This window comes from Scyliorhinus canicula, chromosome 14 (assembly GCF_902713615.1).
Source record: "Scyliorhinus canicula chromosome 14, sScyCan1.1, whole genome shotgun sequence".
In the NCBI taxonomy this organism is placed as follows: Eukaryota; Metazoa; Chordata; class Chondrichthyes; order Carcharhiniformes; family Scyliorhinidae; genus Scyliorhinus; species Scyliorhinus canicula.
The window spans coordinates 158,989,598-159,016,978 of record NC_052159.1 but is presented as its reverse complement, the minus strand read 5'-3'; the positions used below and the strand labels follow the sequence as shown (position 1 = coordinate 159,016,978).

The following is a 27,381-nucleotide window of genomic DNA, read 5'->3' as shown; positions in this document are numbered from 1 at the left end:
ACCAACAGTTTGAGGTCCATTTGCTGATCTGCTTCAGCGCTGTACCCCCCCCCCCCCTTCCTGGTGGTGCTGAGAGGTCTGCCCTCTGATTGGTCTGCAGAATCAACATCGCCCTGGCGACAATTAAGGGGTCAGTGTGTCACCCGCCAAGTGTGGGTTCAGGACCCCCATTTGGTCTCGATGCTGGGGTCCCAAAGCCAGGGACCCCCATTGCAAGACCGTTCATCGCAAGAGAGTGCATTAAAAACGTACATTTACGTAGTGCCTTTCATACCCTCTCTGTGACGGCAATGGCCTGGTCACTGTCACAATACAGGAACATTTGAGAGTCAATCTGTGCACAGCAGGAACCCACAATGCAGGTAATCTGATTGGCTGATGTTGGTTGAGGGAAGAAACTCGATCCAGGACAAATAAACAATGATCCCAATTTCATTCAGTGATCAGCAATGGACAGTCGTGCAAATTACCTTCAGTCCTGGTCGGCCACTCGTCCCGGGGAGACCCTGGATTCCGGGGAGACCCTGAAAATGGAGAAAACAGTCCCATGACACACGGATGAGGTTTACTGAAGAGGCTGATTTACATCCAATTTAAAATGGAATTGGCTTATTTGCCGATTATCCTCCGTCCATGGGGGGCTTCCCTCTATGGGCTGTGTGTAACCTCACTCCCAGAAACCGGACTGGAATCCTGATCCAGGTGTTTCCGTTTGGTTGGCAGAGTGACAATAGAGGTGGGCATACTGAGTGGGCAGAGCGACGTTATCAGCCACAAAGGACACTCGTGCAGTGGGTGAAACAATCATAGAATCATAGACTCAGAATTCACAGTGCAGGAGGCCATTCGGCCCATCGAGTCTGCACAGGCCTGGGTAAGAACACCCGACTTAAGCCCACATCTCCACCCTATCCCCGTCACCTCACCTAACCTTTCTGGACAACTAAGGGCAATTTATCATGACCAACCCACCCAACCTGCGCGTCTTTGGGCTGTGGGAGGAAACCGGAGCACCCGGAGGAAACTCACGCACACACAGGGAGAACGTGCAGACTCCGCACAGACACGGGGAGAATGTACAGACTCCGCACAGACACGGGGAGAATGTACAGACTCCGCATAGACACGGGGAGAATGTACAGACACGGGGAGAATGTGCAGACTCCACACAGACACGGGGAGAATGTACAGACTCCGCATAGACACGGGGAGAATGTACAGACACGGGGAGAATGTGCAGACTCCACACAGACACGGGGAGAATGTACAGACTCCGCACAGACACGGGAAGAATGTACAGACTCCACACAGACACGGGGAGAATGTACAGACTCCGCACAGACACGGGGAGAATGTACAGACACGGGGAGAATGTGCAGACTCCACACAGACACGGGGAGAATGTACAGACTCCGCACAGACACAGGGAGAATGTACAGACACGGGGAGAATGTACAGACACGGGGTGAATGTACAGACTCCGCACAGACACGGGGAGAATGTACAGACTCCGCACAGACACGGGGAGAATGTACAGACACGGGGAGAATGTGCAGACTCCACACAGACACAGGGAGAATGTACAGACTCCACACAGACACAGGGAGAATGTACAGACTCCGCACAGACACGGGGAGAATGTACAGACTCCGCACAGACACAGGGAGAATGTACAGACAGTGGGAGAATGTACAGACACGGGGAGAATGTACAGACTCCGCACAGACACGGGGAGAATGTACAGACTCCGCACAGACACGGGGAGAATGTACAGACACGGGGAGAATGTGCAGACTCCACACAGACACAGGGAGAATGTACAGACTCCACACAGACACAGGGAGAATGTACAGACTCCGCACAGACACGGGGAGAATGTACAGACTCCGCATAGACACGGGGAGAATGTACAGACTCCGCACAGACACGGGGAGAATGTACAGACTCCGCACAGACACGGGGAGAATGTACAGACTCCGCACAGACACAGGGAGAATGTACAGACTCCGCATAGACACGGGGAGAATGTACAGACTCCGCACAGACACGGGGAGAATGTACAGACTCCGCACAGACACGGGGAGAATGTACAGACTCCGCACAGACACGGGGAGAATGTACAGACTCCACACAGACACGGGGAGAATGTACAGACTCCGCATAGACACGGGGAGAATGTACAGACTCCGCACAGACACAGGGAGAATGTACAGACTCCGCACAGACACGGGGAGAAGGTGCAGACTCCGCATAGACACGGGGAGAATGTACAGACTCCGCACAGACACGGGGAGAATGTACAGACACGGGGAGAATGTACAGACTCCACACAGACACGGGGAGAATGTACAGACTCCGCACAGACACGGGGAGAATGTACAGACTCCGCACAGACAGTGACCCAGCGGGGAATTAAGGTTTTTGCAGGAACCGCGTCCTTATGCTAATGAGCTGTCCATCCACTAACCAGCCCCTCACAAACTCCAGCAGGGTCACCATGGTGATTACCAGTGTGTGGAGGTCTCGCCTCACATCCCATAACCAATCTTCTCAAACTATCACCCAGAGACTGAGCAGGAATAACAGGAAAACCGGGAGCGCCGCCTGCTCCGGGCTCTGATCATCGGGACAGGAAAACCGGGAGCGCCGCCTGCTCCGGGCTCTGATCATCGGAATAGTAAATCCGGGAGCGCCGCCTGCTCCGGGCTCCTCATTTACAATTACTGACAGGTAACTCTGCTCCTGATCATCGTGAGAATCCCGTCACTGACCCAAATATCTGGAAAAGATTCCGGCCAAAATTCTCCGGTTGTTGGGATTCAGTTTTCCCATCCCACTGCCAAGTGGCGTGATTGAGAATCTCCTCGCCAGGGAACGGAATGCTGACTGCCTGGGTGACAGAGGTAACGCCAGGGTGGCACCAGCCCCGTCTCTGACCCATGCAGCTGCCACTATGACTGGGCCACGTGCTAAATGGCTCCCCAGCGAGCTCTCCCAGACGGGGCCACTAGGCGCTGGGAGAATCCCACAAACACATATGGAATTCAGCATAATGGCTCATTTAAATATCACTCCCGGTGACGGCGAGGTCCAGATCGTGACGTCTCGCCAGATTCTGTTAAACTGGCGAGGCATTTCGAGCATCGCAAATCTCTTGAGAAGCCTCCGGCGAGACTCAACGGCGGCGAGGCCGTTAAATCACGCCCGACTTCTTACAAAAGGTTAGACCGTGCAGAATTCAGGAGCAGACCGGACTCTAGGATTCACAAGACCATTCGGCCCATCGAGCCTGCTCGTCCTTTCAATACTATCGTGGCTGATCCTCATATTCAACAGCACTTTCCTGCCTACTCCCCATATCCCTCAATCCCTTGAGAGCCCAAATCCTGACTATCCCAGTCTTAAATATATTCACCTATCCAACACCCACATCTCTCTGAGGCAGAGAAATCCAAAGATTCACAACCCTTTGAGTGAAGAAACTGTTTCATTAGCTGAGATGGGTTGAAGAGGAATTTCTCCCTCCAGCCTGACGTGTGACACGATCAGCTTTATCGTCGGTCTGCAGTGTTCACACGGGTTTGGTTGGGGTTGGCCAGTGTTTACGTCACAATTGTGTGGGACAGACTGAAAGAGCAGGGTGTCTATCATACGTTTGTAACATGTGACAGGAATAAACTCCTCACACTAACCAAGTCAAGATCTACATACTCAACTATTTTTTTAAAGAGTGTTTCCTTTTCCCGATTATATTTTGCTTGTAACCTTTTCTGATTGTGTGCGTCAATCTATTGATGTGGGGAAGTCGCTGACTGTGACACAGTTAAAGGATCTTCCAGCCCAATCTGCACCAAGGCACAAAGGCAGGAGACATGATGAGGACGAGGGAGGAAGTGAACTCCTCGCACACCATGTGGTTTCGCTGTTGATTTTTATACTCACTTTCCGTCCTTCAGAACCTGGGGGTCCATCCAAACCACTCAAACCCTAGGATTAGAAAGAGGTCATTTTAAGGCTAGAAACATAGTTAAGAAGTGTAGAATTTTGCAAGTGCTGCTGTACAGCGTAAAACCATACCCGAGGTCCTGGAAGGCCCATGATTCCTTCTTCTCCTTCCTCTCCCGTTGGACCTGGAGCTCCCTAAACAAAACAACCATTCCAAACATCATTATTCCCGGGCATTCATCCCCTGCAAATCTGTAAAGCAAGGCGAGGACTGAAACTGTTCCGAACTGTGATCCCCACAATCCTGACTGAAACTCACCGGTTCTCCTGGGTTCCCGAATTCTCCCTCATGTCCTTGATCCCCTTTCTCACCCTGAGTAAAGAATGAAAGGAAGTGACAGCGGTTCACACGAAACATCAATAAACATCGAGCAGTCACTATGTCCCCGCCAACTGGGCTATCTATCACGGCATTCCAGAACAGGGAGTTCGGGAAAAGTGGAGTCCAGATGGGTAGGGTTAATGTTTGGGATGTAACTGGACCAAATATTCAGATACAGTTCAGATCCCATTTTAACACCGCCCATTCTGTCCTTATTTTCAATTTTTCATTGTAAATTCTGACGTCAACATTTACAATGAATTTTGCCCAATGTCAGAGGGAGGTGTTGGCATAATGGATTTGTCACTGGACCCAGAATAACGCTCTGGGACCCGGGTTCCAACCCCACCAGGACAGATGGTGAAATTTAATTTCAATAAAAAATAAAAGTCAATTAAACCATAATTGTGAAAACCTACCTGGTTCACCGACACTGCGGCACTCCCTCAGTACTGACCCTCTGACAGTGCGGCACTCCCTCAGTACTGACCCTCTGACAGTGCGGCACTCCCTCAGTACTGACCCTCTGACACTGCGGCACTCCCTCAGTACTGACCCTCTGACAGTGCGGCACTCCCTCAGTACTGACCCTCTGACAGTGCGGCACTCCCTCAGTACTGACCCTCTGACAGTGCGGCGCTCCCTCAGTACTGACCCTCTGACAGTGCAGCACTCCCTCAGTACTGACCCTCTGACAGTGCGGCGCTCCCTCAGTACTGACCCTCTGACAGTGCAGCACTCCCTCAGTACTGACCCTCTGACAGTGCAGCGCTCCCTCAGTACTGACCCTCTGACAGTGCGGCACTCCCTCAGTACTGACCCTCTGACAGTGCGGCAATTCCTCAGTACTGACCCTCTGACAGTGCAGCACTCCCTCAGTACTGACCCTCTGACAGTGCGGCACTCCCTCAGTACTGACCCTCTGACAGTGCGGCGCTCCCTCAGTACTGACCCTCTGACAGTGCAGCACTCCCTCAGTACTGACCCTCTGACAGTGCGGCACTCCCTCAGTACTGACCCTCTGGCAGTGCAGCACTCCCTCAGTACTGACCTTCTGACAGTACAGCACTCCCTCAGTACTGACCCTCTGACAGTGCGGCACTCCCTCAGTACTGACCCTCTGACAGTGCAGCATTCCCTCAGTATTGACCCTCTGACAGTGCAGCAATCCCTCAGTACCGACCCTCTGACAGTGCGGCACTCCCTCAGTACTAACCCTCTGACAGTGCGGCACTCCCTCAGTACTGACCCTCTGACAGTGCAGCATTCCCTCAGTACTGACCCTCTGACAGTGCGGCACTCCCTCAGTACTGACCCTCTGACAGTGTGGCACTCCCTCAGTACTGACCCTCTGACAGTGCAGCATTCCCTCAGTATTGACCCTCTGACAGTGCAGCATTCCCTCAGTATTGACCCTCTGACAGTGCGGCACTCCCTCAGTACTGACCCTCTGACAGTGCGGCACTCCCTCAGTACTGACCCTCTGACAGTGCGGCACTCCCTCAGTACTGACCCTCTGACAGTGCGGCACTCCCTCAGTACTGACCCTCTGACAGTGCAGCACTCCCTCAGTACTGACCCTCTGACAGTGCAGCACTCCCTCAGTACTGACCCTCTGACAGTGCAGCATTCCCTCAGTACTGACCCTCTGACAGTGCAGCATTCCCTCCGTACTGACCCTCTGACAGTGCGGCACTCCCTCAGTACTGACCCTCTGACAGTGCAGCACTCCCTCAGTACTGACCCCTCTGACAGTGCGGCACTCCCTCAGTACTGACCCTCTGACAGTGCGGCACTCCCTCAGTACTCACCCCTCTGACAGTGCGGCACTCCCTCAGTACTGACCCTCTGACAGTGCAGCATTCCCTCAGTACTGACCCTCTGACAATGCGGCATTCCCTCAGTACTGACCCTCTGACAGTGCAGCACTCCCTCAGTACTGACCCTCTGACAGTGCGGCACTCCCTCAGTACTGACCCCCTGACAGTGCGGCACTCCCTCAGTACTGACCCTCTGACAGTGCAGCACTCCCTCAGTACTGACCCTCTGACAGTGCAGCACTCCCTCAGTACTGACCCTCTGACAGTGCGGCACTCCCTCAGTACTGACCCTCTGACAGTGCGGCCCTCCCTCAGTACTGACCCTCTGACAGTGCGGCACTCCCTCAGTACTGACCCTCTGACAGTGCAGCACTCCCTCAGTACTGACCCCTCTGACAGTGCGGCACTCCCTCAGTACTGACCCTCTGACAGTGCAGCATTCCCTCAGTACTGACCCTCTGACAGTGCGGCATTCCCTCAGTACTGACCCTCTGACAGTGCAGCACTCCCTCAGTACTGACCCTCTGACAGTGCGGCACTCCCTCAGTACTGACCCCCTGACAGTGCGGCACTCCCTCAGTACTGACCCTCTGACAGTGCGGCACTCCCTCAGTACTGACTCTCTGACAGTGCAGCCCTCCCTCAGTACTGACCCTCTGACAGTGCGGCACTCCCTCAGTACTGACTCTCTGACAGGGCAGCACTCCCTCAGTACTGACCCTCTGACAGTGCGGCACTCCCTCAGTACTGACCCTCTGACAGTGCGGCACTCCCTCAGTACTGACCCTCTGACAGTGTGGCACTCCCTCAGTACTGACCCTCTGACAGTGCGGCACTCCCTCAGTACTGACCCTCTGCCAGTGCGGCACTCCCTCAGTACTGACCCTCTGACAGTGCGGCACTCCCTCAGTACTGACTCTCTGACAGTGCAGCTCTCCCTCAGTACTGACCCTCTGACAGTGCGGCACTCCCTCAGTACTGACCCTCTGACAGTGCGGCACTCCCTCAGTACTGACCCTCTGACAGTGTGGCACTCCCTCAGTACTGACCCTCTGACAGTGCGGCACTCCCTCAGTACTGACCCTCTGCCTGTGCGGCACTCCCTCAGTACTGACCCTCTGACAGTGCGGCACTCCCTCAGTACTGACCCTCTGACAGTGCGGCACTCCCTCAGTACTGACCCTCTGACAGTGCGGCACTCCCTCAGTACTGACCCTCTGACAGTGCGGCACTCCCTCAGTACTGACCCTCTGACAGTGCAGCACTCCCTCAGTACTGACCCTCTGACAGTGCGGCACTCCCTCAGTACTGACCCTCTGACAGTGCGGCACTCCCTCAGTACTGACCCTCTGACAGTGCGGCACTCCCTCAGTACTGACCCTCTGACAGTGCGGCACTCCCTCAGTACTGACCCTCTGACAGTGCAGCACTCCCTCAGTACTGACCCTCTGACAGTGCGGCACTCCCTCACTACTGACCCTCTGACAGTGCAGCACTCCCTCAGTACTGACCCTCTGACAGTGCGGCACTCCCTCAGTACTGACCCTCTGACAGTGCGGCACTCCCTCAGTACTGACCCTCTGACAGTGCGGCACTCCCTCAGTACTGACCCTCTGACAGTGCGGCACTCCCTCAGTACTGACCCTCTGACAGTGCAGCACTCCCTCAGTACTGACCCTCTGACAGTGCGGCACTCCCTCACTACTGACCCTCTGACAGTGCAGCACTCCCTCAGTACTGACCCTCTGACAGTGCGGCACTCCCTCAGTACTGACCCTCTGACAGTGCGGCACTCCCTCACTACTGACCCTCTGACAGTGCAGCACTCCCTCAGTACTGACCCTCTGACAGTGCGGCACTCCCTCAGTACTGACCCTCTGACAGTGCGGCACTCCCTCAGTACTGACCCTCTGACAGTGCGGCACTCCCTCAGTACTGACCCTGTGACAGTGCGGCACTCCCTCAGTACTGACCCTCTGCCAGTGCAGCATTCCCTCAGTACTGACCCTCTGACAGTGCGGCACTCCCTCAGTACTGACCCTCTGACAGTGCGGCACTCCCTCAGTACTGACCCTCTGACAGTGCGGCACTCCCTCAGTACTGTGTCTTGTTCTTGAATGGCAGCTAATATTTTGTGAAGTGAGTCATTCACAGCCGGTTATGGTTTTACCTTTTCTCCTCTCTTGTCGCCCGGTACGAATGGTCCCCTGGCTTCCCCGAAATGCCCTCCCGGTGGACCTGGCTCACCGGGTTCTCCCTGAGAAGCAACAATTCAAACAGTTAACAAGAGATACAGACGGCGATCTGTGCTTGAGTCTGTCAGCATCGCGGAACATTAGCATTGGGCTTCACAGATTAGGAGACAAACTGCTGGATCATCCAACTTCGCTTCCGGTGAGAGACACGAGAATGTCAGCCCCTTTATCACAAAATCATTTATCACAAAATCATTATTAATGTTAAAATCTGCACCTTCCAACCAAGGTGTTGGTGAAAGCGACGGAGAGATAGACGACCGGTGGTGGCAATCAATGTCTCACTCATTGATCTGCCCCTAACTTGATAGAGTTTTTTGAAAAGGTCACAAAGATGATTGATGCAGGTAGGGCAGTGGATGTTGTCTATATGGACTTCAGTAAGGCCTTTAACAAGGTCCCTCATGGTAGCCTAGGTACAAAAGGTGAAGTCACACGGGATCAGGGGTGAGCTGGCAAGATGGATACAGAACTAGCTAGGTCATAGATGGCAGACAGTAGCAATGGAAGGGTGCTTTTCTAATTGGAGGGCTGTGACTAGTGGTGTTCCGCAGGGATCAGTGCTGGGACCTTTGCTGTTCGTAGTATAGACAATGATTTGGAGGAAAATGTAACTGGTCTGATCAGTAAGTTTGTAGACGACACAAAGGTTGGTGGAATTGCGGATAGCGATGATGCCATCAGAGGATACAGCAGGATTTAGATTGTTTGGGGATTTGGGCGGAGAGATGGCAGATGGAGTTTAATCCAGACAAATGTGAGGTAATGCATTTTGGAAGCTCTAATGCAGGTAGGGAATATACAGTGAATGGTAGAACCCTCAAGAGTATTGACAGTCAGAGAGATCTAGGTGTACAGGTCCACAGGTCACTGAAAGGAGCAACACAGGTGGAGACGTTAGTCAAGAAGGCATACGGCATGCTTGCCTTCATTAGCCAGGGCATTGAGTATAAGAATTGGCAAGTCATGTTGCAGCTGCATAGAACCTGAGTTCGGCCACACTTGGAGTATTGTGTTTAATTCTGGTCGCCACACTACCAGAAGGATGTGGAGGCTTTAGAGAGGGTGCAGAAGAGATTTACCAGGATGTTGCCTGATATGGAGGGCATTAGCTAAGAGGAGAGGTTGAATAAACTCGGTCTGTTCTCACTGGAACGATGGAGGTTGAGGGGCGACCTGATAGAGGTCTACAAAATTATGAGGGGCATAGACAGAGTGGATAGTCAGAGGCTTTTCCCCAGGGTAGAGGGGTCAATTACTAGGGGGCATAGGTTAAAGGTGCGAGGGGCAAGGTTTAGAGGAGATTATGAGGCAAATTATTTTACACAGAGGGTAGTGGGTGCCTGGAACTCGCTGCCAGAGGAGGTGGTATAAGCAGGAACGATAGTGACATTTAAGGGGCATCTTGACAAATACATGAATAGGATGGGAATAGAGGGATACGGACCCAGGAAGTGTAGAAGATTTTAGTTTAGACGGGCAGCATGGTTGGCGCAGGCTTGGAGGGCCGAAGGGCCTGTTCCTGTGCTGTATTTTCTTCTTTCTTTGTTCAATCATCTCACAGACATGACCTATAAACGCAGAGCAAGAGGGCGGCCATTGCCCCCTCGAGGCTGTTCCTCTATTTGATTAGGTCATGCGCGAACTGATTCTAGTTCGAACTCTCCTTTCTCGTCTCTCTCCCACCTCCCACCCAACTTGAATACGTTTAATGACCCCCCACTCTCCACTGCCCCCTGAGGCAGACGATTCCGCAGACTAACCCATTGAGAGGAGAATTTCCTCCTCATCTGTGTCTCAAGTGGGTGACCTCTTATTTTTAAACTGTCCCCCCTCGTTCTAGACTCCCCAGCAAGAGGAAACATACTTTCAGTATCCACCCTGTCCAAACCCCTCACAACTTTCTATGTTTCAATAAAGCTACTTCTCATTACTCTGATCTTCACCCCAGCTCTCAGTCGCCAGAACCTCCTTCAACCGGTTCAAATGCGTTTATTTACTTTTTAAAATAATATTTGATTAAGGTATTTGGAAATTCCCCCCCACCCTTGGAATTCTGCTTCTGCTGACAGTTTAATTTTCCCCGAGAAAGTCGACGAACGGCTGCCCCCTCCGGGTGAACCCTAACATTGACCCTCTTAAGGCAAACTTTATTTTCTCGAGACTGAGAAACCCAGCCATGTCACTAACCCAGGTCTCTACACTCGGGGGCTTCGAGCCCCTCCACATTAATAAGATTCGTCTCCGGGCTACAAGGGAGGCAAAGGCCAGGACGTCGGCCTCTTTCGCCCCCTGAACTCCTGGGTCACTCCAAAGATCGCTACCTCCGGACCCGGCACCACCCGTGTTTTTAGCACCGTGGACATTGCCTTAGCGAAACCCTGCCAAAGCCCTCTAAGCTTCGGGCATGCCCAAAACATGTGGACATGATTTGCTGGGCTTCCCGCGTACCTCGCATACCTGTCCTCTACCCCGAAAAACCTGCTCATCCGGGCCAGTGTCATGTGTGCCGGGTGGACTTCCTTAAACTGTATCAGGCTGAGCCTGGCACATGATGAGGATGTATTAACCCTGCTTAGGGCCTCCGCCCACAGACCCGCCTCTATCTCTCCTCCTAGCTCGTCCTCCCACTTGCCCTTCAGCTCCTCCATCGGAGTTTCCTCCGTCTCCGAAGGCTCCTGGTAAATATCCAATACCTTCCCCTCTCCCACCCAGGTACTGGAAACTACTCTATCCTGTATCCCCCGTGGCGGCAGCAGCGGAAAGGCCGGCACCTGTTTTCTCAGGAAGTCTCGCACCTGCAGATACCTAGACCCATTCCCTGCTGGCAATTCAAATTTATCCTCCAAGGCTTTCAAGCTGGGGAAGCTCCCATCTATAAATAGATCCCCAATCCTCCTAATTCCTGCCCTTTGCCATCTCCGGAACCCACCATCCAGCCTATCCGGTACTAACCGCTGATTATTATAAATCGGGGTCCAAACCGATGCTCCCTCCACTCTCTTATATCCCCTCCACTGCCCCCAGATTCTCAGAGCTGCCACTACCACCGGACATGTGGAGTATCGGGCCGGCCAGAACGGCAGAGGTGCCGTTACCAGTGCTCCCAAACTGTTGTCTTTACATGACACCGCCTCCATCCGCTCCCGCACCGATTCCTCCCCCACTACCCACTTCCTGATCATGGCTATATTAGCCACCCAGTAGTAATTGCAGAAGTTCGGCAGCGCCAACCCACCCTCCCCCCGACTGCGCTCCAGCAACACGTTCTTCACTCGCGGGGTTTTACCCGCCCACACAAAGCCCAAAATAACCTTATTCGCCCGCTTGAAAAAGGCCTTAGGGATGAAGATAGGGAGGCACTGAAAGACAAACAGAAATCTGGGGAGGACCGTCATTTTCACGGACTGTACCCTCCCCGCCAGTGATAGCGGGAGCATGTCCCATCCATTAAAGTTCCCCTCCATTTGTTCTACCAGCCGGGATAGGTTTAACTTGTGCAGCGCCTCCCATTCCCGGCCACCTGGATTCCCAGATATCGGAAAGATGTTCCCTACCATTCTAAGTGACAGCTCTCCCAGTCTCTGCTCCTGCCCTCTTGCCTGGATCGCAAACATCTCGCTTTTCCCCATGTTCAATTTATACCCTGAAAAATTACCAAATTCACCCAAGATTCGCATTACTTCCCCCATCCCCTCCAACGGGTCCGAAATATACAAGAGCAGGTCATCTGCGTAGAGCGAGACCCGGTGCTCCACCCCCCCCCCCCCCCGAACCAGCCCTTTCTTAATGCCATGGCCAATGACTCTCTGGCCAGAGCAAACAGTAACAGGGAGAGGGGGCACCCTTGCCTCGTCCCTCGGTGTAGTTCAAAATACCCTGACCTCAGCCGGTTTGTACGCACACTCGCTACTGGTGCCTGATAGAGCAACCGCACCCAGTCAATAAAGCCCTCACAAAACCCAAACCTTCCCAGTGCCTCCCACAGGTAATTCCACTCCACACGATCAAAAGCCTTCTCCGCATCCATCGCTACCATCAACTCCGCCTCCTCTCCTTCTGAGGGCATCATAATAAGATTTAGAAGCCTTCGAACATTGGCCTTGAGTTACCTGCCCTTTACAAATCCCGTCTGCTCTTCCCCTATCAGCCCCGGGACACAGTCCTCTATCCTTGTGGCCAGTATCTTAGCCAGCAGTTTGGCATCCACATTCAGTAGAGAAATCGGCCTGTATGACCCCCATTGCTCCGGATCCTTCTCCCGTTTCAGGATCAATGAAATTGAGGCCTGCAACATTGTTGGGAGGAGGACTCCCTTCTCTCTTGCTTCATTAAATGTCCTCACTAGCAATGGGCTCAATATCTCTGAAAACTTCTTATAGAATTCCACCGGGTACCCAAAATGCATCATGGAGTTCAACCAACCTCTCCCTTTAATGGATTGTTGCTTTTGAAACACACGGCTTGGTCTCCAGGTGTGGTATTACAATTATGGACACGTGGGTTTTTAAACACAAAACAATGTTTATTCCATGAATTCAACTTAACCTTTTAAATAAACATTGGATCATTTACCACCCCTTACTTCAAAGATAACCCTGAAAATAATACAAGACTAAATAATCCCTCAAAATGTTCCTTCAAACCTCCAAAAGACTTAACACCTTTAAACAGAAACATATCAGGTTAAAGACATTACTATTATGAGTTTAAATCACCCAAATGATTCAGAGATAGTCTTTCCTGGCAGAGATCACAGCAGATCCAGCTCACTGCAAACACAGACACACCCAAGCTCTTTTCCTCAAAACTGAAACTAAAACTCCCAAAGAGCAGAAGTGAGCTCAACTCAGCTCCCCCCACCCTCTGACATCACTTCAGTAATATGAGCTGCTCCATTTCTTAAAGATACATTGCTTAAACATCCATTTCTTAAAGGTACTCTCACATGACAAATCCTACATCCAGTCTCCACGATTGTACTGCGATTGCCGAGTACTCAGTATCCACCACCTTCGGTATTAATGCCCTGCTCAGAACAAAAAAGTCGATGCGAGAGTATACCTTGTGGATCTGTGAGAAAAAGGAAAACTCCTTCGCCCTCGGCCGTGCAAACCTCCATGGGTCTACTCCCCCCATCTGTTCCATAAACCCCTCCAATTCCTTTGCCGCAGCCGCCCTCCTCCCTGTCCTGGATTTTGACCGGTCCAATTCCGGATCAATGGCTGTATTGAAGTCCCCTCCCATGATCAGCTTATGTGACTCTAAATCTGGTATATTACCTACACCAGCCTCATAAATTCCACATCGTCCCAATTCGGAGCATATATGTTCACGAGTACCACTCGCACCCACTCCAGCTTCCCACTCACCATAATATACCTACCCCACCCCCCTTGTCTGACAAGATTCTCCCTGCCTCGAATGCCACTCATTTGCTGATCAAGATCGCTACCCCCCTGATCTTTGAGTCCAGCCCTGAGTGGAATACTTGGCTAATCCACCCCTTCCTCAATCTCGTCTGGTCTGTAACCTTTAAGTGTGTCTCTTGTAGCATTGCCATGTCCGCCTTCAGTACCCTCAAATGCATGAACACGCGAGCCCTCTTGACCGGCCCATCCAGTGCTCTCACATTCCATGTGATCAGCCTGGACGGGGGGCTTCCAACCTCCCCTCCCCCCCCCCCCCCCCCCCCCCCACCACCCGCTGACTAGCCATCACCCTTTTTAGGCCAGCCTCTAGCTCGCGCCCCCCGCTTCCTCAAGTCCCCACTCGGACTGTCGCCATTCCCGACCCCTCCCATTTGTCCCCTAGTAACAGTTCCTCCCCTGTCAGCAAAGCAGCTTCCCCCCCCCCCCCCCCCCCCCCCCAGCAACAACACATCATAGCAAAACTCCAAAGCCTAGGACTTGGCTCTTCCCTCTGCAACTGGATCCTCGACAATCTGACCCATAGACCACAATCAGTAAGGATAAACAACAACAACTCCTCCATGTTAGTCCTTAATACCGGGGCCCTGTGACGCTGTGTACTTAGCCCCCTACTATACTCCCTATACACACACGACTACATGGCAAAATTTGGCTCCAACTCCATCTACAAGTTTGCTCATAGCACAACCGTAGTGGGTCGGATCTCGAACAACGATGAGTCAGAATATAGGAGGGAGATAGAGAACCTAGTGGCATGGTGTAACAACAACAATATCTCCCTCAGTGCCAACAAAACTATAGAGCTGGTCATTGACTTCAGGAAGCAAAGTATCTTACACACCCATGTCTGCATCAATGGGGCTGAGGTGAAGACGCTCGACAGCTTCAAATTCCTAGGTGTGCACATCACCAACAATCTGTCCTGGTCCACCCACATCGACGCTACCATCAAGAAAGCACCACAAAGCCTATACTTCCTCAGGAAACTAACTAAATTTGGCATGTCCATATTGACTCTTACCAATTTGTACAGATGCACCATAGAAAGCATCCGATCTGGCTACATCACAGCCTGGTATGACAACTACCCAGCCCAAGACCATAAGAAACTACAGAGAGTAGTGAACACAGCCCAGTCAATGGGGAGCCAAGTGAAGCTCCAGCTTAACACCTGCCCACCCCCCACTGCGCTTCCGAGAGTCAGCTGACCCATGCTGACACGATTGCTCCCACCCCTGGCACCGAGCAGTCTGTCTCCCTATTGTACTCTCCTCTCTCCCCCCCCCCACATGAATAAACATTTTAAAAGCATCACATTCCCCAGTGAACAAACATCAGAAAAGCAGTGAAGAAACAATCACTTTAGAAAAATAGTCACCCAAAAAGCAGAACTAAATTCAAAGCCCATCCCCCCCTCTAACAAGGTCCCTGCTAGACAGATCAATCTTTAACCATTCACACAGCCCATTATTTCACATAGAGCTACTTAAATTTATACAATCCAGCACCACAAATCGCTGCCACAGTATTCTCCAAGGCTGAAGTGTCTTTTAATTTGCCTCCAGCTTCATTTCTTTAATAAAGGTCCAAACTTCGTCTGGCATTTAAAAATAGAATTTTGCCCGATTGAACCCAGCTCGCATCTTGGCCAAATCCGCTCCCAGGTCCTGATTGATGCGCACCTCACAGTTCTCCCACTTGCTGCTCCGTTCCTTCTTGGCCCACCGCAGAACGTGTTCCTTGTCCAGGAAACGGTGAAAGCGTACCACCATGGCCCTCGGCGGCTCGTTCGCTCGGGGCTTCCTCGCGAGGGCTCTGTGCGCTCTGTCCAATTCCAGGGGCCGAGGGAACACCCCAGCCCCCATCAACTTCTCCAACATGTCCGTCACATAGGACCTCGCATCCGATCCCTCACTGCCTTCAGGGAGGCCAACAATTCTGAGATTCTGCCTCCTGGACCTGTTCTCCAGGTTCTCCAGTTTCTCCTGCATTCTTTTCTAGCGGTCGTTCATCATCCCCACCTTGCTTTCCAGCACGGTTATATACTCCTCGTGCTCAGACACCTTTCGTTCGACCTCCTGGATCGCTCTCCCGAGGGTTTCCTGATTCTGAACCACTTGATCAATCGAACCCTTAATCGGGTCCAGCGTGTCCTTCTTCAGCTTGGTGAAGCAATCTTCGATAAACGTCACCAGCTGCTCCGTTGACCACTTTGCCGTCTCCCCGCAGTCCAGCTTCTCCGCCATGCTGTCCCGTGTTACCAGCTCTGCTCGCGTCTCCCTTATAGGACTTTGTCTTCTCACACGTCCACTTCTGGTCCAGTTCTCCCTACACCGGAGGGGGATTTCTCCTCACTGTCTCACTCTTCACCGATTTATCCCATAAAATCCAGAAAAAACAGGGGAAAAAGGTCCCAAAATCCGTTACAGGCAGGAGCTATCAAATGTGCGACCTACCCTCCATGGCCGCCACCGGAAGTCTCTTTGAATGCATTTATATCCCTTCTTAAATAAGGAGACCAAAACTATTCCCAATACTCCGGATGTGGCCGCACCAACACCGTGTACAAATGGAACATCACATCCGCACGTTTCTGCTCCATTCTTCCTGCAATAAACAACATTCTATTTGCTTTGACAAAGATTCATCCAGAATTGATACATTAGCTCCCTTCTCTCTCCACAGGCGCTGTCAGGCCTGCTGAGATTGTCCAGCGTTTTCTGGTTTTGATTCCATTTGCCTTCCCAGTCTGTACCTGCAGGCTAACTTTGCCACGCTCTGAAACACTTTGATCCCTCTGTACCTCAGAGTTCCCCAATCTCTCTCCATTTAGATTGTTTGCTGTTTTTCTATTCTTCCTGTCAAAGTGGACAAGTTCACATTTTCCCACATTATTCCCCATCTGCCAAATGTTTCCCCACTCACTTTGCCTGTTTATATCCCTTTGCAGACTCCTTGGGCTGGATTGTCCGCCGTGGGGATGCTCCGGTTCGCCGGCAGCGTGGGAGTTTCCCGATGGCGTGAGGCTGCCCCACAACGGGAAACCCCACTGACCAGCCGGCGGGGTGAACCAGAAATCTGGCGCGGCAGGATGGAAAATCCAGCCCCTAATGTCCTCTTCACAATTTACTATCCAATTATATTTGTGCTGTCAGTAAATGTAACAAATGTTCATTTCAGTTTCTATCATCGATACGTCTTCACTCTCTGCAAACCCTCCCATGTCCAGACTTTTAGATATTGCCTCCTGTACACACCTCCCTCTACTCTGCTATAATGTCGTCTCTTCATACTCACCAACACCCCTCTCCCTCCCTCACTTCTCCCTTCCCTCACCCTCATCACCTTCCTCCCCATCACTACCTCCCTCCTCCTCACTCACTATATACCTTCCTTCTGGTTTAGCTCACCAAGCTAAATCGCTGGCTTTTAAAGCAGGCCAGCAGCACGGTTCGATTCCCGTACCAGCCTCCCCGGACAGGCGCCGGAATGTGGCGACTAGGGGCTTTTCACAGTAACTTCATTGAAGCCTACTCGTGACAATAAGCGATTTTCATTTCATTTCATTTCATTTTCATTTCATTTCATTTTCTTGCTTCCTCCCTCCCCCTCCTTTCCCCTCCCTACCTCACTCCTCCCTCCCTTCCCTCCCCATACCACCTTACTCCCCCTTCCTCACTACCTTCCTCCATTTCCTTCACTCCCTCCTTCCCCTCCCTCCCTCACTCCTCCCTCCCCCTCCCTCCCTCACTCCTCCCTCCCTTCCCTCCCCATACCACCTTACTCCCCCTTCCTCACTACCTTCCTCCATTTCCTTCACTCCCTCCTTCCTCTCCCTTCCTACTGTCCCCATCTCTGCCCACCCTATCCCTCATTATCGCCATCTCCCTCCTTCACTTCCTACCTCTCTTTCCTTGTTACCTCCCTCATTCCCACCTTCCTCGTCCCCACACCACCCTCAATACCTCCCTCTCCCCCTCACTACCGCCCTCCTTTCCTACTCACTCCTTCTCCCTGATAACCTCCTTCCCCCGCTCTCCTCCATCCTTCTCCCTCACTACCTCCAACCTCCTTTGTTATCTCCCTCCCCACCTTCAGCCTCCTCATCGCCAATCTCTTTGATATTGTCTTCAATTCCTTCCGTGCCCATTGTTCAAAATTCAATCATTCTCATCCGAGTGAGGCTATTGTGATTTTTAATTATCTAAAAGGATGCAATGAGATTGTTAGTAGTTGCCTTCTCTGAGTGAATCATTCTGACAGTGGCAGACTTTATAATGAGTTACTCTCAGACACCAGCTTCAATCACTGGACCCGACTACCTGATTAACAAACAGGAAAATCACTCCGATTGAATTGGATACCGGGAGCTCCTTATCCACACTCCGGATTGGTGGCCAGATTGGCGGCCATTCTGTCAAGTTTCAGACCATTAACTGGCGCCCACAGACTGCTCAACAGGAACAACATCTTTATAGAATAAACAAATTCACCTACCTTGTCCCCGGGTCTCCCCTGGAAACTGATTCCATCATTACCCTGTAAATAAACCAATACAGTGTCAACATTTAACATCACAAACTACCTGACCCTCTGACAGTGCAGCACTCCCTCAGTACTGACCCTCTGACAGTGCAGCACTCCCTCAGTACTGACCCTCTGACAGTGCAGCACTCCCTCAGTACTGACGCTCTGACAGTGCAGCACTCCCTCAGTACTGACCCTCTGACAGTGCAGCGCTCCCTCAGTACTGACCCTCTGACAGTGCAGCACTCCCTCAGTACTGACCCTCTGACAGTGCAGCACTCCCTCAGTACTGACCCTCTGACAGTGCGGCACTCCCTCAGTACTGCCCTCTGACAGTGCAGCACTCCCTCAGTACTGACCCTCTGACAGTGCAGCACTCCCTCAGTACTGACCCTCTGACAGTGCAGCACTCCCTCAGTACTGACCCTCTGACAGTGCGGCACTCCCTCAGTACTGCCCTCTGACAGTGCAGCGCTCCCTCAGTACTGCAGTAGGACTATGGGCCTGGATTATGGGCTCAGGTCTCGGGAGAGGCTTTTGTACCCATTGACCTGCTGACTGCGAGGTGTGTGGCGTACTGAAACATGGCTGACACACAGCAACCAAGCATTCATTGTGCTAAAATGTTAATATAATGTGCAAGTTGAAATATCTAAATACTCACGGAGTCTCAGAGTCTACAAATATGTCTGAAAACGCTGGCCTGTTATATTTGTAAATTGACGATTTACTTCTGGTGATTACTTAAAGTTGGCACCTGAGTATTGTGACCTACTCGAGGCATCAGCCTTCCGCAAATATGCCGAGGTTTTGGAGATTTTACTGGAATTTCCTGAGGGATGAGGGAGTCCAGTTAATGTGGAGGGACTGGTGATACTGGGGTGATTTTCCTTCGAGCCAGAAGGTTAACGGGAGATTGAACAGAGTGAAGAAGGACATGTTTCCGAGGAGGATTGATATCCAGGATTTCAACGGAGCTGTAAAAGAACGATAGGAGCGTTGAGGAGAAGACCCAGGGGGTTGGCTCGAACTCTTTCCCAGTGGGTCGGATTTGGCTCATTGTGCCTGGGTCAGCTCTTTGAAATGATAGGGGGGCAGACGGGAAGGTGGCGATGAGAACGAATCAGATCAGCTCTGATCTTAATGAATGTCAGGGCAGTCTGGAAGGGCAGAATGGCCTTCTCCTGCCTGGAAAGGTCTCTGTTTCTGACGATCAATCAGTTAGTTCCATTCCCCAAAATCCTGCAAATTTCTCCCATCCAATTTCCCTTTTGAAAGGTATTATTGAATCTGCTACCACCGCCCTTTCAGACAGAACCTTCCCGATCACAACAGCTCGCCGTGTGAAAAAACAATTCTCCTTATCTCCACTAAGCCCAGCCTCCCAACACCACATCCCTTTATCAAAACAACAACAAAGGATGTTGTTGGGGCTACAGCACTAAGGTCAAAACCCCAGGACCAACAACTCCTCGGTCCGGGATGACGGAGCGGCCTATCAGCTCCCACTGCTGATTCCCCATTGGCTCAGCTTCCTCCTGCTTCATTGGGGGATTCACATTCCACAACGCCCAAGGGGACAACTATTGGCGCCTCAATTAAATCTCCCCTTCGCCTTCGCTGCTGTGAGGAGAACAATGTCGGCCTCTCCAGTATGTCCACGTTAACTGAAGTCCACATCCCTGGGAACATTCTAGTAAATCTCCTCCGCACCCTCCCTGAGCCCTCAATGTCTTTCCTAAATTGTGAAATAGTCCTTCCCAGAATCGGACGCAGGACTGAAGGCGAATCAGTCATTTAGAAAGGTTTACGCTAACAGACGGAGCTGATTATTTAATTCCCATTACTTTGCCAAGCAGCCCCTCCAATAATTGTTGGGTTCCTACCTTTGGCCCTGGAGATCCGGGTGGTCCCGACCGGCCCTGTGGGAGAAAGTTTCAACCTCGTGAGAATTGTAGATAGAAACTAGCAACAACTGTAAAATATAAACCAATTCAATCCCGCAGGAAGGTTTGACATTCTGAGCTGGGATAATTCCCAATAACGTGATACATACGGGTGGGCCTATGGCTCCTGTAGGGCCCCTGGGGCCCATCTGTCCAAGTACTCCAGGTAGACCCTGAAAAAGAAGGAAAGCTTGCATTTAGATAGCACCTTATGCAACCTCAAAATATTCTGAAGCGCTTTGGAACATAGAGGATAACCTACTAGCATGGATAGAGGATTAGCGAGCTAACAGGAAGCACAGAGTAGGGGTAAATGGGCCATTTTCTGGTTGGCAGGATGTGACGAGCGATGTGCCACAGGAAGCAGTGCTGGGACCTCACTGATTGACAGTTATATCAATGATTGGTTGAAGAGACTCAATGGAAAGTTGCTAAATTTGTGATGACACTAAGATAAGTTCATACCAATAGCAGGAGGAGCCTGCTAGCCCATTCAATAAGATAATTCGCTGATCTGATTGTAACCTCGGCCCCACATCCCCGCCGACCCACGATAACTTTTCATCCCCTTGCTAATCAAGAATCTATCCAGCTCTGCCTTAAAAAAGTTCAAAGATTCTGCTTCCACTGCCCTTTGAGGAGGAGAGTTGCAGAGACGCACCGCCCTCTGAGGGAAAGAATTTCATCTCATCTCCGTCTTAAATGGGCGACCCCTTATTGTTAAACAGTCACCCCCTAGTTCCAGATTCTCCCACAAGAGGAACCACCCTCTCCATGTCCACCCTGTCACTACCCCCTCAGCTTCTTTTATTTCAGTCAAGTTGCCTCTTCCTCTTTTAGGCTCCAATGGATAGTACCAGCTGAACCTGGTCAACCTTTCCTCAGGATACAACCTGCCCATTCTGGACATTATTCTGCTAAACCTTCTCAGAACTACTGCCAACGCATTTAAATAATTTCATAAATACGACTCCCGGTGGCGGCCATGGTGTGAATGGTCGCACATTTGGCAGCTCCCACTCGAGGCAGTTTTGTTGGTCCTTTTCCCTGATTAACGGCGGATGTTTTCACGTAAAAAGGTGCAGGGGTGGTGGAGGAAGACTATACTCCACCGATGGATGGATTCGTGGACCAGAAGTGGATCTAGAAGAAAGGAGCTGTTGGAATGAGAAACTCTTCCTGCGACACAGGGAAAGATGGTGGAGAGCAAGGGGTCAGCCTTACCAGCCCAATGGTCTATGGAGCAGCTGGTGGAGTTTTTGAATGAAAAGTTCAGCCAGCAGAGGGAAGCTCTGGAGGACCTGGCGAAGGTGGTAGACCCGCTGAGAGCGGTGATCAATCGTGTGGAGCTGAGGCTGGAGGCCCAGAGCTCAGACAATCCAGAAGGTGGAGGAGGCGGAGAACAAGGAGCAGCTTCCCTCGATGGCGGCCGAAATTGGAATGTTGAGGGAGACCCAGAAGCGACTCAAAGGATGTGGAGAACCGCTGGCAGAGACAGAATGTGAGAATAGTCGGGGTGCCGGAGGGCATTAAGGGAGCGGACGCAGGTTCTTATGTGACCCAAATGCTGGAGAAGCTGGGGGAGGGGGCCTTCGACCGGCCCTTGGAGATGGATCGAGCGCACAGGGCGCTGATGAGGAAGCCTCAGGCAAACGAGCTGCCGAGGGCGATGGTGGTGAAGCTACACCGGTTCCTGGATAAGGAACCGATCCTGAGGTGGGCCAGGCAGGTGAGGAGATGTGTCTGGGAGGATAATGAGTTCCGGGTACACCAGGACCTGGGTGCGGAACTGACCAAGAGGAGAGTGGGTTTCAACCCAATTAAGTCTGCCCTCTTCAAGAAGGGGGTGATGTTTGGGATGTGGTACCCAGCTCGCCTCTGGGTGCCCCAGAATGGGCATGGGTATTATTGTGGGGGGGAGCTGGACACAATATTCCAGATGTGCTGTCACCAATGTCCTGCACAACTGAAGCAAAACTTCCCTATTTTTATATTCAATTCCTCTCAAAATAAACAATTACATTCTATTTAGCTTTGGAATGACTTGCTGAACCTTCATACACTGAAACACTCTGATCCCTCGGCACCTCAGAGCTCTGGAATAGGAAAATAAGTTGTCAAGTAGAGAGTCTGAAAAGGGATTTTGCCAGGTTAAGTGAGTGGGGAAACGATGTGGGAAAATGTGAACTTGCCCGCTTTGCCAGGAAGACTAGAAAAGCAGCAAATTGATTGAAATGGAGAGAGATTGCAGAACGCGGAGGTACAGAGGGATCTGGGTGGTTTGGTACATGAACCAGGAACAGGTTAGTCAGTGACCTGGAAGACAAATGGAACGTTGGTGTTTATTGTGAGGAGAATTGAATATAAAAGTTGATAAGTTTTGCTCCATTTGTACAGGGCATGGCTTCACCCTCACCCCCACAACCTTGGACATTGCCTCGGAGAAGGCTGCCCAGAACCCAGCAAGCTTGGGGCAAGCCCAGAACATGTGGGTGTGGTTGGCCGGGCCCCTCTGCCACCGCTCACATTTGTCCTCCACCTCCGGGAAGAACCTGCTCATTCGGGTTCTGGTCAGGTGCGCTCTGTGCACCATTTTGAGCAGCATTAGGCTGAGCCTTGCGCAGGAGGAGGTGGAGTTCACCCTGGTCAGTGCTTCGCTCCAGAGTCCCCACCCTACCTCTGTCCCCTGTCAATCCTCCCATTTCTGTCTGGTCCCGTCCAGTTGTGTTCGAGCTCTGTCCAGTAGCTGTCCGTATATTGTCCCACATAGCCCCTCCTTCTCGTTGCTTGTGCCTATCAGGTTGTCTAGTAGTGTGCTTTCTGGGGCCCCGGGGGACCCAACTGTCTCTTTGCGGAGGAAGTGCTTTATTTGGAGGTGTCTCATTTCCGGTCCTCTTGCTGGTTTCCACTTCCTCGTCAGTTCGTCCAGTGTTGCCAGTCTGCGCCCTACGTAGAAGTCCCTGACCGTCAATGTGCCCCCGTCCCGCCTCCATCGTTTGAAGGTGGTATCCAGCATGGCTGGGGGGAATCTGTGATTGCTGCAGATGGGGGGCCATAAGGGGTATTTTGGTTATCCCAAAGTGCTGTCTCAGCTGGGTCCACGTTCTCAGCGTGGCCGCTGCCACTGGGCTCGTTGTGTACCTTGCTGAGGAGGATGGGAGTGCTGCTGTGGCCAGGGCCCGGATGTTTGTTTCTTTACAGGATGCCTCCTCCATTTGTACCCAATCTGTATCGGGTTCTTGTACCCATCCCTTCACTCTTTCTGATTAGCCTGTCTATGTTTGGGAAAAAGGCCTTGGGGCTGAAGATTGGGATGGATCTAAACAGGAAGAGGAACCTTGGCATAACGTTCATCTTGATCGTCTGCACTCTTCCCGCCAGGGAGAGTGGGAGTGATCCTCTGACAGTGCGGCACTCCCTCAGTACTGACCCTCTGACAGTGCAGCACTCCCTCAGTACTGACCCTCTGACAGTGCGGCACTCCCTCAGTACTGACCCTCTGACAGTGCGGCACTCCCTCAGTACTGACCCTCTGACAGTGCAGCACTCCCTCAGCACTGACCCTCTGACAATGCAGCACTCCCTCAGTACTGACCCTCTGACAGTGCAGCACTCCCTCAGTACTGACCCTCTGACAGTGCGGCACTCCCTCAGTACGGACCCTCTGACTGTGCAGCACTCCCTCAGTACTGACCCTCTGACAGTGCGGCACTCCCTCAGTACTGACCCTCTGACAGTGCGGCACTCCCTCAGTACTGACCCTCTGACAGTGCGGCACTCCCTCAGTACTGACCCTCTGACAGTGCAGCACTCCCTCAGTACTGACCCTCTGACAGTGCGGCACTCCCTCAGTACTGACCCTCTGACAGTGCGGCACTCCCTCAGTACTGACCCTCTGACAGTGCAGCACTCCCTCAGTACTGACCCTCAGACAGTGCGGCACTCCCTCAGTACTGACCCTCTGACAGTGCAGCACTCCCTCAGTATTGACCCTCTGACAGTGCGGCACTCCCTCAGTACTGACCCTCAGACAGTGCGGCACTCCCTCAGTACTGACCCTCTGACAGTGTAGCACTCCCTCAGTACTGACCCTCTGACAGTGCGACACTCCCTCAGTACTGACTCTCTGACAGTGCGACACTCCCTCAGTACTGACTCTCTGACAGTGCGGCACTCCCTCAGTACTGACCCTCTGACAGTGCAGCATTCCCTCAGTACTGCATTGGGAATGGCATCCTGCAGTTTTGGACTTATGTCTGTGGAGTGGGATTTGAACGCCCGCCCTTCTGATCTGAGGTGGGACTATTACCCACGGACCCACAGCTTCTGTTATGTCAGGATGTGGCCCTCATTCCAGGTGATTTGATTGGATGCAATTGTCTCTGTGCTCCTGGCTGGTCAGATTCCCGAACTAAAGCAGGAATTCTCAAAACATCCCTGGTCTCCCACCCCACCGCACCCCGAAAATCCACACACTTACCGGAAAACCAGAACCTCCGGGGAAACCGGGTTCACCCTGGGAACAGATAGAACAACAGTCAGTTTGAATAGAATCATAATCCATTTAATCCCTCACTCACTTCCCCATTCACCCTTCCCCCTTCTCAGAGGAATGATGGGCAGGAATTTCCTACTCAACCGGATGAGTCAGATACCTGAGGCTGTGTGGATTGGGGTCTGGTGTTTATTATTAATTGCAGATCACTGGATCCATATAAACCCACTGTTACAGATCACTGGATCACTGTCTATACACACATCACTGTTACAGATCACGGGATCACTGTCTATACACACATCACTGCTATAGATCACTGGATCACTGTCTATACACACAACACTGTTACAGATCACTGGATCACTGTCTATACACACATCACTGTTACAGATCACTGGATCACTGTCTATACACACATCACTGCTATAGATCACTGGATCACTGACTATACACACATCACTGCTATAGATCACTGGATCACTGTCTATACACACATCACTGCTATAGATCACTGTATCACTGTCTATACACACATCACTGCTATAGATCACTGGATCACTGTCTATACACACATCACTGCTATAGATCACTGGATCACTGTCTATACACACATCACTGCTATAGATCACTGGATCACTGTCTATACACACATCACTGCTATAGATCACTGGATCACTGTCTATACACACATCACTGCTATAGATCACTGGATCACTGTCTATACACACATCACTGCTATAGATCACTGGATCACTGTCTATACACACATCACTGCTATAGATCACTGGATCCACACACACCATTATGACAGATCACTGGATCCACACACATCGCTGTTACATATAATTGGGTCACTGGAGCCACATGCACTGTTACATTTCAGTGGATCACTGGATTCACACATCATTGTTACATTTCACTGGATCACTGGATCGACACATCGCTGTTACAGATCACTGGATCACTTGATCCACACATCACTGTTACTATTTCCTGTTATTTCAGATGACTCTCTCTCATTAATTAGGAGTAATTGATGACAGTCTATATTTTAAACCTCGCCTTTCAGCTACACCTTGTCACACTTGAAGCATGTGCATTTGTAAAATTTGGTGAAACTTACCCTAAAACTCCTCCAGTGGGTTGTAACGAGGAATGGTTCACCCTTCTGCCCCTTTCTGCCAGGTATTCCCTGTGTAAACAGCAGAGAAGGAAGCATCAGGCACTTGTTCCGAATTCGCCTCCTTAATTCCCTCGTCTGGTTTCAACATGGATGCTGTACTGTTCTATGTTCTATGGAGTTCAGCAATTTTACCTCAGCCATTCCTGTTTTCTCCAGCCAGTTGGGAGCTGGGAACGTCTGTTATTGACAATTTACACCTCCTCCAGATCTCGTTCTCATTTATTTTCTTCTTCCCAAAACCTTTCATTTTTCACCATCGTTCATTTTTTCTTTTTTTAAAATAAATTTAGAGTACCCAATTCATTTTTCCAATTAAGGGGCAATTTAGCGTGGCCAATCCACCCACTCTGCACATTTTTGGGTTGTGGGGGTGAAACCCACACAGACACGGGGAGAATGTGCAAACTCCACAGTGACCCGGGGCCGGGATCGAACCTGGGACCTCGGCGCCGAGAGGCAGCAGTGCTAACCACTACGCCACCCTGCTGCCCCCATCGTCCCTTTTTGACTCCTCTCGCTACCTCCCAGCCTCTCACAGACATTCCATTCCTTGTCACGTTCCCCAAGGTTATGGACTGGAAACGTTAAGCCAGTTTCTCGCTCCGCAGACGCTGCCTGACCTGCTGGGCCACTTCCAGAACGTTCCGTGTTTATTCAGATTTCCAGCATCTGCAAGATTCAGCTTTTGTCTGAGAGTTTAACCAGCTTGTAAGAAATGGGGAAGTGTGGGAATGCAAGGCCTGAGTTCCTCCCCCCCCCCCCCCCCCCCCCACCCCGACCACTCAGTGACTTCACAACAGGGCGGGCAAGGCCCTGGATGTGAAGCCCGCCCGAGCCCCAATTATTGGCCACTTAAGGGCCATTTCCCAATCAGCCCTCAACTCCTAGGCTGGTGGCAGGATTGAAGTTACGTTGGGGGGGGGGGGGAATGAACCGAAGGTCTCAGGTGGGAAGGGAGGGTGGCGGGCCCCGCCCATCAGAAGCCCCCCCCCTCTCTGAAGGCGGGCACCCCCCCTCCCACAGGAAGATTTGGCTGCCTCCAGATCTTTAACTCCCTCCCACCTCTCCCTCAAGACCTTTATCTCCTCCTTCGCCCCCTCCTCAGACCTTCCCTAAGCGCCCTGCCTGGGATCCCTTACCCATTCCTTGTCCTCGTTACCGTGAGCTGGGAAGTCGCTCGGCTTCCTCTTCAGTCCCCTGCAGCTCTCGGCCCTGAGGGACTGGCGATTGTCCGGCTGCTCTCGAAGGGGGGACATCCTCCCGAGTGAAGGGCGGAATTCTCGCCTGCAGCCACGTAACGCAAATGGCTGTGGGGCACCTGGGGTCAGGGGGGCTCACAGATGGTGGAGAACGAGACCCCGCCTTGCAGAACATTCAGGCAGCTGTTATTTTC

General features: G+C 51.7%; 1 protein-coding gene across 1 annotated transcript in view; it reads right to left on the bottom strand.

Moving 5' to 3' along the window:
- The window catches only part of LOC119977247 (collagen alpha-6(IV) chain-like), a 257,936-nt gene that overhangs the window by 116,485 nt on the left and 114,070 nt on the right, over positions 1–27,381 (bottom strand). Inside the window, exons 6-15 of the mRNA XM_038817958.1 lie at positions 25,929–25,997; positions 24,788–24,823; positions 20,418–20,480; positions 20,248–20,283; positions 18,332–18,373; positions 8,318–8,404; positions 4,265–4,318; positions 4,078–4,140; positions 3,943–3,987; positions 471–524 (exon numbers count right to left, since the gene is read on the bottom strand). Coding sequence (XP_038673886.1) covers positions 471–524; positions 3,943–3,987; positions 4,078–4,140; positions 4,265–4,318; positions 8,318–8,404; positions 18,332–18,373; positions 20,248–20,283; positions 20,418–20,480; positions 24,788–24,823; positions 25,929–25,997 — 549 coding nt within the window. The remainder of the gene's footprint in view (positions 1–470; positions 525–3,942; positions 3,988–4,077; positions 4,141–4,264; positions 4,319–8,317; positions 8,405–18,331; positions 18,374–20,247; positions 20,284–20,417; positions 20,481–24,787; positions 24,824–25,928; positions 25,998–27,381) is intronic.